The sequence below is a fragment of the Centrocercus urophasianus genome, unplaced genomic scaffold (genome assembly GCF_019232065.1).
Source record: "Centrocercus urophasianus isolate 14NV4802_14NV808 unplaced genomic scaffold, USGS_Curo_1.0 seq_10, whole genome shotgun sequence".
NCBI lineage: Eukaryota > Metazoa > Chordata > Aves > Galliformes > Phasianidae > Centrocercus > Centrocercus urophasianus.
The window spans coordinates 56,033,701-56,046,326 of NW_024884142.1; the positions used below are offsets into that span (position 1 = coordinate 56,033,701).

The 12,626-nt window shown below is 41.4% G+C and overlaps 1 protein-coding gene across 1 annotated transcript in view; it reads right to left on the reverse strand.

Annotated features, from left to right (window-relative positions):
• Positions 1-12,626, reverse strand: part of PPP1R14C (protein phosphatase 1 regulatory inhibitor subunit 14C) — a 51,393-nt gene that overhangs the window by 10,854 nt on the left and 27,913 nt on the right. The window contains exon 2 of the mRNA XM_042820807.1: positions 609-692. Within this exon, the coding sequence (XP_042676741.1) occupies positions 609-692 (84 nt within the window). The remainder of the gene's footprint in view (positions 1-608; positions 693-12,626) is intronic.

Here is a 12,626-nt window from a genome sequence, read left to right on the forward strand (position 1 = left end):
CTGAAAAATTTACAAATGGAAAACCTTATACAGTTTTCACATCTTAATTCTTGTTCCTGATCATTATGCCATTCTGTTGCACTTTTAGAAAGGTTGCTCCATGAGAATTTGATGGGTTCAAATTTCTAGCTGGTATAATTAGGGAAACAAATCTTCCAGTATCCTAAGGACAAGGGAGAATTTCTAGTCTCTATATGCACACATGCACATTCCTGCTGCTGCAGTGAATCAGAGGAACTATCTGGTCATCAAATGTGACCAGATAGCCACACAGTTTCTATATTCTTTACTTTACATATTTATTTAAAAAAAAAAAAAAAAAAAAAAAAAAGAGGGAGAAAAAAATAGGGTTTTCTAATCTGTCTTAAAATATCTCCCTATATTTCTGGATTCTTTGAACTTCAGCTTTCTCCTGCTATCACCTACCTTCCAGAAATTTCTTATCCTAAGAGATTTTGATTACCTTTATACAGACCAGCAGATTATGCTAAACTTTGAAGTAGGAACCTCTTTGTTCTAATTCTATGCTTACAGTAGATTTGATCAGATACAAATCCAGATGCATTAATTTAACCACATTTGGATTTAAAATTAGAAAATAATATTACCTGTAATTTGAGAGCTCTCTCTTCTTCATTGGCTGCATCAAGAAGGTCATCAATGTCAATTTCTACATCTGGCATCTCTTCTTCCTGAAAAGGCAAAATTCCCACTTAGTTCATAGAGTTTAACTAACTAAAATCAGATCAAAGATAGCACACAGAACCCAATCTGCCTAGAGACAGACAAGAATAAAATCAGTAATGGATGGTAGCTTTATTCCTCACTGATGAGCCAGTGTAGGCTCAAGTCCCAGCCATGTAAAAGTAATCCTTCCCTCATATCTGGCAGTTGTGTTACTGACCCGTGCCCAGCAGCACAAGTCATGCTATTGTCACAATACTGGCCAAGAGGATAAAAAGGGAAAAAGAGGTCAGGGAACGGAAAGCAGATAAAAGTTGTGACAAGCTACCAACTGCTTTGAAAACATCCTTGACTGGACTGTTCATTTTTTCCCACTGTGGAAGATCCCTCCTGCTCAAAGTTGGCCTAGAAGGATAAAGTGCACACCCCACCAGAAGAGCTCATATTTCTAGAGTCTGCACTGAAGCAAAAAGTCTAAGGCATGGAGTATCTTACAGATCTTTTAAGCCTTTATCTACACACTTCTCCTTTTGCACCATCAATACATCAGAAATGCTCCTCATGTCTGAGTTCCTATCTCCACTTTTTGAAGGACTTCTGAGCTCTGGAAAGCCAATGAGAATTCACTGGCTACAGATATCACTGCTCATTATCTTCGCAGTTATGCAAAAAGCAAACATTCCCTTAGCCATTTTTTACATTTTTCAATGACAAGAGGCACTTCAAGATGGTAAAGTTATGATCAAAGTAACATAGCTTCAGCACCTTACTGCACATACAAAACACTTCGCTCTCAGCCTCTTGTTCATGCCAAGTCCCACCTCATCAACAACTCAGTGCTGCAAAAACACAGCTTTGATCAAGCCAGCACACCAGCACTGCCAGCCTGTCCCCTCCCACCCCTCCAAGATATTGGCTCAGCAGCACTGCATCATCTCAGCATCTCCTGGAGGAAGACAGGGACCTGGGAGCATCCAAACGGTTGGGTAGATTTGAGTAATGAGGAAGCAACAAGACTGCACCTATTTTCTTCAACTCCACAGACACCTTTACAATTCTTTAAAGGAACATTTTCACAAAGATGTGGTAGTTCCACTGATTTTCAAAATAATTTTACTAGCTGTGAAATAACAGATCCAGTAGCAATCAACACAGATAACACCAGAATTACACTTCTGCTGAACATGATTCCAAACGTTATCAAGGAGGACACCAAATAAGCTCAAGCTAATCTAATTAAAGTTTAATACCATCACCAAAGTGCCAAATAACCATATCAGAACTTTCAGCTAAAATGCCAGCTGCTCAAAGTTCATTAGGGTGGGAGGAGAAGGGATAGAAATGGATTATATAAGTTCCCTATTCCCCAGTTGGAAGGAAAGCATACAGGAACGTGACTGGGTAGATATTCAGGCTGCTAGATCTGATGAATAAGAACATATGAAGTGTGTCCTTTGTCCAATTATCAAGTTCACTCCTTTCCAGCATGCATTTTAGTCAGAAAGGAAGCGTGGGCATTTGTGGAGATGACTAGTTACTGTAAAATAACTCTAGCAATGAGGGAGTTTCTAACCTCATGCTATAAACTTGTTAGTGATTTAAATGATGGGGGTGTGGGGGGAGAGAAGAAGAAAGAAAGAAAGAAACAACCTGAATCTTCCATGGACTTCAAAGATATTCAGTAAAAGTATTCAGAAGTAGAAGGTGTAAAGACTAATCCACAACAATGCTCCACTTCAGCAGCTTACTACCAGCTCTACACCAATTCACATATCACACTAAGAACCAGAAATTCAACAAATAGAAAGTAAGCCTTCTGAACATTTTATCTAAGCAGCTTATTATAAATACTGTTAAGATAGGGTATCTGGAGTTACCATTAATACTCTAAACACCAATCAAAATATACACCCATGGAGCTGCATAAATGCCAATTGTGCATCTGTCACCACTCAGACGTGCTGTTTGACACATTGACTATTTTATCAGATAATGCATTTTGTACTCTTGCCTGTTGCATTCTTCCAAATTAAATGATGTAGAAAGACATTACAATGAGAGGAAGTCCCTAAAAAGTGTATAAAGCTTAACTGTGATCACACTCCACTGAAGATGAGAGCTCCTCAAAGACCAGTTTTATTTTGATTGGTATAAATCACATGGGAGAAATCCTTGTTTCTATCTCTCTTCATTCATACCTTTTTCAAATCAGCCTTCTACATCTTCAATGTTCGAACTGCTCTGCAGGAGGCAAAGTGCAGGAATAGTTCACACCTTCCTATAGATGTCCTATAGATAATGCCAAGGAACCTCGTTGATCTCACCTTTGGAATACTTGTAGCAGAAAAGACTGAATTCAGTCTGAGCCTCTTCTCTCTAGGCGTGTACTTTACAGCACCATCTTTAGTGATGTCACCAGACGTTATCTCCCCATGGAAATGACAGCCATCCACTGCTGAGTTAGCCCTCACCCTCAGCTTTTGTTGCTATGTCAGTTGGGTATCAGTAATTCACAAAAACTTGTGTGTAAGAGCTAACACAGCTCTTCTACATAGAGGAAAAATGCTTTAGGAATACTTCAGAAATGTGAAGATATAACTATGTGTGACATACTGGAATTGAATTAAATGACACTTTCAGATTACACACACCTTCACCACTTTACAGCAGATTTGAACTTTGATACCAAGTACAAATGCAGGAGAGAACTCTTGCTCCTATTTTTGGCAGAATTAACAAATGGGCACCATGAAAACATTTTTTCTCTCCTGAAAGAGTGTGTGCATGATCTCAGCTTTATGTCAAGCACAAAAAATCATACATAGCTCAGAAGCCGAGTACTCCACAACAGCTGTAATGACAGAGGAAAATAAGAAACAGTTGTGCTTTCTGTTTGCTTAATTTCACTGGTGAGATAAGTGTGACTGATGCTACTACATTTAAGTAGTTAAATCTAGATAGATTGGGCCAGCCTAAAAAGGGTCTGCACACCTGAAGGGTTAGATATTAAGGTTCTTGTTAGCACGATGAGGCTGTGTAAGGAAACTCATGCATTCCCATCATCTGCTCCAGTGAGAGAGAAGCAAGGTATTGTAAACTGCAAATGATGGAAAAATGAAACCAGAAGAATAATGCTGGTAGGGGGCAGCCCCCAAAAAAGCTAAAAGAAAAGAGGTGTGGGGACAGGGAGTGCAAACATTCACCATTTGAAACAGCTGGGGTAGAGACAGGATGGACAGGTGCTCTTTTTAAGCACCTTCTCCAGACCATTAACAATGTTGGCAGGACACAAACCAACTCCATTTGAATATTCAGAAGTCCAAAAATATAACTAAAGTTAAATTCTGCGCTATTTAATGCAACTTAATTTCAACCTTGTATTGAAAGAGAGGCTCGTGGTCACTTAAATTGCGTGAATTCTTTGCAGGCTACTGGGCAAAAGACCTTGGGGCACAGACATGCATTAATTAGTAAATAGCTGTAGCAGTTTAAGACATATAACCTCTCCAACTGTTTGCCATTCAGCCTCTGGCAGGGTTTCTTACTGCTCCAAACAGAGGATGGAACAAGAACAGGTGAACGCTCTAAAGTGAGGCCAGCAAAAATGTCTCACAGCTTCCCAAATCACCTTCTGCAGCAGTTTAAACTGTAAAGCTGTATTTTGCAGACACAGCTGAACAATTGCACTCCAGCCTACCCACCCTAAGAGCAGCACATTTGTCACAGCAAGAGCAGGTCTAAAAGCATTACCAGCACCAAACATTTAGCTAAGTCTTTCAAATGTAAGGGGCAATAGTAGCTATATAGTTAAACTTTTTACTGTAAACTCAACTCTAAAATTAGGCCACTATTCCACATTCTCATGGTCCATTCACTCCATGTTATCCTATCATTTGCATTGCTGGAAAACAACAGAACAGATTTGTTTGCTTTTTTACTTTGGTGTTTAAACTTGGGAGAGAAAGGAGAAAGTCAGTACAGCAAGAAAAGTTCATCCAGAGAGCTGGAGCCATCAATTGTACAGTGAATTTGGAATAGGCTCTCTAGAAAAGATGGTAGGAGGAAGATGAGGGAAACGCAGGCAGAGACCACATGTATGAAAGTTTCAGAGCATATATAGCAGGGGATTTTTTTCAGAGACCTGGAAGATAGAGTGTTTTAAATAGTCAAAACCAAAGATAAAAACATGGTGAATTATTTTTCAGGTATCCATTTATTATGTGGAAAGTGATTTCTATTATTATTTTTTTTTAGGACATCTAATACAGTTAGCCCTAAGCTAGTTCATCTGCAGATATGGATGGCATTGCACCAGTGCAAGGTGAGAGTTCACACAATAGGATAATAAATAAAAATATTATAAATTACCAGGACTAGCAGTTATTGGTTGCAGGTGAAACAATGCTATCCCATAGTCATGTGCATGGAACGCAAAGGAAAACCCCAAGTGTTTCAAAGTATTCAGTTGTCCTCAGGGACTTGTGAATTGGACAAAAATAGATAAAATCATGAAGAAAAAAATAGCCTAAGTCATCAAAAAAATGCAAATCTATAGTCAAAGAAAGCTATTCTGGACTTAGAGCTAATCCTAGTTAAATGAAGAATAATAATTTTAATAAATAAATAAATAAATAAATAGATAAAAATAAAAAACAACCCAACAACATAAATGAAATGGTTTGCAACACAAAAAGGCTGCTAATGTTCACTGACTGGTGTCAAGAACAGAAGATTAGGAAGATGTTAACGACCACAAGAGGAGGGTTAGAAATATCAGGACACAAAATAGAAAGAAGAACAATAACAGTCACGCAGTCAAATTACCAAGGGATCACATGTTTTTTCAAATACCTAAAATACTGACTATGATGTTCTAATGTCAGGGAAAAAAAGTCTCTCTTATTCCTATTGGTCCAGGTGAAAAGGTGAATGCAACAGTTGCATATCTGATCACCACTGAACTCAGTGCTCCCAACATGACACAGTCCTGATCATGCAGTTATACGCTATTTCCTCCATCATCAGGCACTTATCTTGTTAGCAACCGGTCAGTTGAATGTGAACTCCCCAACAGCAGCATAGAATTCAAAGCCCCATATCCCTGAGCATATATCATCCAGTCTTGGCTCCAAATAAGAGTTAGAAATGCTTGATTTTCACCAAGCTGCTCTAATCAGAACAGCTGCCTCTTCCACAAACACAAGGTCTACCTTTATTAATCACCCTTGTGCACTAATCAAACATACTGAGAAGAGTAATGCCAAAAGTGTGCCCAGATGGCCAAGAAGGCCATTGGAATCCTGGCTTGTATCAGAAATGGTGCAGTGAGCAGGACTAGGGAAGTAATCCTGCCCCTGTACTCGGCCTTGGTGAGGCCTCACCTCAAGTACTGTGTTCAGTTTTGGGCACCTCAGTACAGAAAGGACACTGAAGTGCTGGAGCAGGTCCAAAGCAGTACAACAAGGCTTGTGAAGGGCTTGGAGAATATGCCCTACAAGGAGAGACCGCAAGAACTGTTTAGTCTGGGGGAAAGGAGGCTGAGGGGAGACGTTATTGCTCTCTTCCAGTATCTGAAAGGTGCTTACAGCGAGAGAGGAGTTGGTCTCTTCTTACTGCTGACAGGATGAAGGGAAATAGCCTCAAGTTGCACCAGGCCAAGTTTTGGCTGGATATCAGGAAAAACTTCTTAACAGAGAGGGTTGTTAAGCACAGGAATAGGGTCCCCAGGGAGGTGGTTGAGTCACCATCCTTGGATATGTTTAAAAACTGTTTGGATGTGGTGCTCAGGGACACGATTTAGCAGAGGGTTGTTAGGGTAGTATGATTAGGTCGTGGTTGGACTCGATGATCTTTAAGGTCTTTTCCAACCTGAGTGATTCTATGATTCTATGATTAAAGGCAAAGTTACCAGACTTGCCTGCTCATTTACAGGTAAGGATCCTACAGTTTCTGAATAATCATAATTTATCTATGGCACTGTTCCTATCTTTTATCCAATATCTTGTGATGAGCCTGTCTTCAAGCATGACCTTGCGGATCAAGTGAATGACCTAGAAGAAGAACACTGAGTGCCCACTTCACAATAATACATCTTAAGCAGGTTGGGCAGTATCTCACAGGAAATTCAAACGTATCTTTATCTCCATAATATGATATCAATGGCTGGATGCAAGCTAGGGACACAATAGTTTATCTGTGTGGCCTGGATCTGACCTACCCTTGCCGCTAAAGCAAGCGGGAAGGGGCTATGCCCACAGCCTTACAGACCCACCACTAGAGGGAAGTAACACTTTACAAACACAGAAGGGCCCAGGAAGTTGCTGGTAGAGCATGGAAAAGTCTTCTGAGACCTACAGTCAGTTCTCAGGTCGGAGAACAGCAGTCTGCTTTTGCCCTCATTACCTATTTTCCTCTGCTTCTGCTCTTAAATATTTATATCTCATTTTTTATTCCCATTTAGGTTCCTCCTCTCCTTTTTTGTCTTGGGGTACTTCCTGTGCACCTTCTTACTCCAGCTGAGGGTCGGAGAAAGGACCACTGGATTCGGAGAAAAGAGCAACTCCCTGCTCGCAGGCACTGAGACCAGGGCTTTCTGCCAACAAAAACTGCCAGGAGCCCAGCCCAGCTCCCTACATGGAAAGCTTGTCACATAAGACAATCTTTGCGGCTTACTGCCAAAATTCAACAAGTTAAGGCACAGGATAAACATCTGTGAAAAAGAAGGGGAGATACTTGATTAAACTGAGAACACTTTTAGAAATCGGTTGCAGGAATCTCTGACACAAAGCAAGTCTAATCTTTTGCAAATTTCCAAGACATAGTAGAGCTTCAACTGAGCCGTTGAAAGTCCTCCCACACTGTGGAAAAACACTTTCTTTTTCTCCTCCTTATTTCAGTCTTAACATGAGCCAGCAAGGGCCAGCCATACCCTGGGGTGCAGCAGGCCCAGCACTACCATCAAGCGAGGGGAAAGGCTGTCCCACTCTTGCTCCTTGCTGTGCAGCCTCACCTCCAGCACTGGGTGCATGTTTGGGTGCCATCATGTAAAGACATAAAACCATTAGAGAGCGCTCAAAAGAGGGCTACAAAGATGGAGAAGGGTTTAGAGGTCCCTGGGTTTGTTCAGCCCAAAGCAGAGGAGCTGAGGGGAGCCCTGATAGCAGCTGCAGCTCCTCATGGGGAGCGGAGGGGCAGCACTGAGCTCTGCTCTCTGTGACCACGACAGGGCCCAAGGTAATGGCATGGAGCTGTGTCAAGGGAGGGGCACCAGAGGGTGCAGAACTGCAGGACTGCAGGAGTTCAAGGAACTTTTGGACACTGCTGTCAGACATAGGGTTTTGATTTTGAGTGCTGCTGTGGGGAGCCAATGGTTGGACTCAGTGATCCTTGTGGATCTCTTCAAACTCAGTATATTCTACGATTCTGTTAACACCTTAAATAACAACTATTACCAAAAAATCTTTCCAAGATATTCCAGCTTAGGCAGGCACATACCATGAACCTCTTTAGCTCAGATTAGTTCAATTTGGACAAGTCTGACATTTTAGAAGTGTGTTTTTCCAGTTGTTAAATCAAGGTAATGCCAAAAACAACATTCATAAGATTCTACGAGGAAGTGGAATACACACACTACTGTGAAGGAGAGAGGGAGCTTACCTAGAAACCATTAGTGCCCGGCAATAAAGAGGATGTAACAGAAAGCTGCAGGGCAAGAATATGAGAAGGGTGCTAGATGGGAAGGATGGACAGACGGGCACAATGGCACAGGCAGACACAGCTTGACCTAAGCATACTCTGCCTTGTGTGCACAAACTGCATGGTCTGCAAACTACAGCTGCATAAGAAGAGCTTTAGGACCATGAGAATAAATTGTGTTGGCAGAGTGTTTACTTTCAGGTATCATAGTATATTAATATGGAAATCAGACTTCTAGATCAAAGTTCACTCACATCCAGCTGGCTCAGAGAAAAAAGTCCTAGCTGAAGCCTCTCTGCATCTGCCGACTAATGCTACATTGTTTAGTAGATAAGCCGGTAAATAGCCTGAAGCTTATTTTAGGAAGAGCACACCTTAACCCAAGGAACTCCCAGGTCATTGGGAGATTCACATCCAAAATCAAGGAAGAATAAGCACTCTCAGACTCTCACATCTAAAGTACACCATAACAGCATCACAGTTCCTTGTCAGTATGCAACTTAGATGCACATTGCTCCCAATCAGAGACACATGAGGAAAAGCATGGGATTACATATTAAAAAGGATACCACAATGCTCCTTGATTGGATGAGTGTGCCTGTCCTAACTCTTAGCCAGCCTTCACTGATAAAGAGTAGTTAGTAATTCTCCCTTCTCCTTCCTCTTCTCCCACATGAGCAAATGTACCCACGTAGTACATCCCTGTCAAAATACAGAGACAGATTTTCAGAAATAACCTTATCTAAATTAGGTCAGTAAAGTCTGGAAGGACAACACTTAGTGGGTAGTTGATATGAGTGACAAGATCCCTTTGCATTTTCCAACATGCTAGGCTGATACTTTTTTTTTTAATAAGGCATACCTCCAATATACCGACATGTCCATACACATAGTTTTAAGCAACTGACCAATAAGTGATTCATGAAAATGTGAGTCCTGTGAGTTGAAGTTTCAAAGAACAGAACTCACTCTTGACCACTCAGCAAGAAAGAAAACAATTAAGACTAAAGCTCCTTCTGTAGCTTTAGAGCAACAATTCATTCATTACTCGCAATTACAAAGCTTTCACGGCACTGTCATCTGCAAATTAATCGAGGAGATGCATAGGGTTGCAAAAATATTGACAGTCACAGTAACCTGTTGGACTAGTGCACTCCTCTACATGAACAAACTAGAGGACAAATGTTAATGGAACTTGAATGAAGATAAGAACAGGGATGAGAAGAGGCTTTTATTCACATTTCATGTCAGCAATTTGAAAGTGTTCTGGTGATATATGCAGTTCTCTCTTACATGCCTGGTCTCACTTAACAAAAACACAAAAACCTGACAGAGGTGAAGGATCCTGTAAGAATTACTTCTTAATGGCCAAGACTCTTACTGGTTTTGAATATTATATTCAGGATTACTGATTCTTTTCCAAAGAATATGAAATGGTGTAAAGTTAGCTGAGAGCTGAAGAGGAGTACAGACATGGAGCTGAAGAAACACATCGAAGACTAAGTAGCTTGGACTCCTCCATATCCACCACCAAGTACTGTTATGCAGGTATACATAAACAAGTATATTGGTTTGAGCAATATGTCCCTCAAAGGCAAGAAAAACTTAAGATGGGATTTAACCAGCCTTGTCAATGACAAATTTAGAGATGTACTTGAGAAGAAAAATTGCTGACTTTGGAAAGCGTTTTCAGGCTATCACAACTAGATGATGGTCAAGACTGCCAGCCTTGGGGACATTATGTTTACCACTGGGGGGAAAACAGTCTTTCTGCATCTAGAATTTCTGGATGTAAAAGGACGCAGTCCACATCCAGAGCAAGGCCTCTCACCCCCATAGATCTTACCTGAATATCTTCACCCTCCCCCAGAAAACAAGCCAGCTTGCACTGACACCACTCTCAGAAGCAGCCGCTGCCTTCATAGATGCCTTCCCAGCTTTTCCCTGCCTTTTTTTTTTTTTTTTTTCCCCTCTTCTTTTTCCTCTCCTAATTAAAAGGTTACAGAGCAGAAAGACGATGGGAATGCACCACAGTTTCCCCTGGAGAAAGTCCTTATCTAGGCTACAAGCTGCCTCAAAGCTACATTTAAGTTAGCTACAACAAAACACAGCACACATAATATTTTACCCTATATAGTAGGTGGGGAAGAGGTAAGATTGCTGCCAGTCCCCCAGCCTGTGTCAAAGTCAGCTGGCAGAGGGAAAGAGAAGGTTAAGTTGAAGCAGGTCAGATAAGCGCTAGTACTGCCAAACCATTCACTGAAGTTACTCAGGGAGAAGGAAGCAGGGCCAATTTCAAAGGAGAGTTAAAAATATAGAAGCTGTGCAACTAAAGGTTTTCGGAAGCGAAGCGATGCAATGTATGCACTGCTTTCTGTGTGACTGCACTCCAGTACACCACCAGCAGATGCTGTGTGTCACACTGAATGCCCCCAGTGCTGCACAGTTATACCACCACAAGATCTGGAATAAACCATGGTACCTCTTACAGCATATAACAGAAAGTAGTTGAAAAATTGCTGACATATTTATTTGAAGGCAGCAATTTAATAGTAGTGGTAGATAATAAGATAAAACAACAATGTTCTTCAAGTCATCTTAATGTAGGTTTACCTATACCCAAGAGTGACAGCAATGGGATTTTCAAATGGAAGTCAGGGTGTGTGAGGTAGGGACTCTTTTTAATCATAAAAGGCTAACCAGCCATTAAAGTCCACTGTGTGCTTTTGCATCAGTGGGACAGCTACTGTCAGATACAGTGTTGACACCATAGAATCATTTGATTTAGAAGGGGCCCTTAAAGATCATCTAGTTCAACTCGCACTTTCTCACATGAGAGAATGTTGTGGAGATCTCACTCCAACACTCTTAAGCCTTGCCTGAAGAAGGAATCTTGGTCCACTCTTTTCACAGATCTCTATTCTGATTGCTAGCAGGGCCACAGATTTGCTTTTTAAAGGAATAACATATTAAGAGAGGTAAACCTCTGTTTTACCTCAGTTGAGGCTGGTCTTGTCCAGCAGACACATTGCCTGCTGTTCGTCACCAGCACACCTGTTGAGTTTCTTTGGCTGGAAAGAAGACTCACTGTTCTCCTTCAGAAGGCCGTGCCTTTTTACCCACATGCCCTCACAGCCAGCATGGGCCGGCAGCCACATTTCACTGCTGCATTCTCCCATTTGCAGCAGGGTGGTAGCCCTATGTGTGCAGATGCAGCCTGCAGCTCCATAAACAGCACTGGAAGCTTGTGCAGGCACCTCAGCCAACACAGATAAATAACAGAATTTTTCACTTCTCTTCTCCTCCTTCCCATTTGTTCAAAAGATATCCCCTCCTCTCAGTCTTTTTTTTTTTTTTTTTTCCTTCCTTTTAAACTATATGAGAGCTAAGGAAGCAATCTGCAGAGAATCAACAGAAGTAACTTTTCCTCTAACGAGCTGCAAAAGGGGCTTCTGTAAAAGGAAAAAAAAAATACATACAGACTACATAGCTTTTTTCAACAAATGAATTTCTTGATATCCCATGTTTTAAGAACAAGCTCTCAAAAGAGTCTATTATGTAGGTGACTGAAAACACTTACTCTGGGCCGTGGACTGGCTATTTTTAGTTTGGCATTTATCTGTTCCTTGAATGGGTGACTGAAACACTAGTCAGGGGTCACACACTTGCAGTGTTGACTCTGGTCTGCCCATACACAGTAGTTCTTGTATGAGCAGCTGTTTAGGAAGCACTTGCTCAGATCTCCTGCCACAAACATCCAACAGAGAGAAACCAAAATAGGTTCTGATTTGGAACAGAACAGCTTATAGGAATCTGAAGCTGGCCAAAGTTTGGCAGACCTTGCTTGGCTCATCCTGGAAATGGAAGCTGAGACTCAGATACAGACAGTTATTTAATCTTATTTCATCATAACTTCTGAAAAAAACATGACAGCCCTTTAAAATCAGATATTTTAACTATGTCTGTGGAGCAGCTGCCCAGTACAACAGAAACACAGCAACTTTTCTTGAATAGGCAGAATTGTGCTTTCCTCCGCTGGCTGGGAATTCTTTGCCTAGTCTACAAGGAAAAGCCAATAGAGATAATGGTAACAAGCGGCATCCCCCAGGGGTCTGTCTTGGGACCGGTGCTCTTTAACATCTTCATCAGTGACGGAATCGAGTGCACCCTCTGCAAGTTTGGTGACGACACCAAGCTGAGTGGTACAGTTGACATGGTGGAAGGAAGGAATGCCATTCAGAGGGACC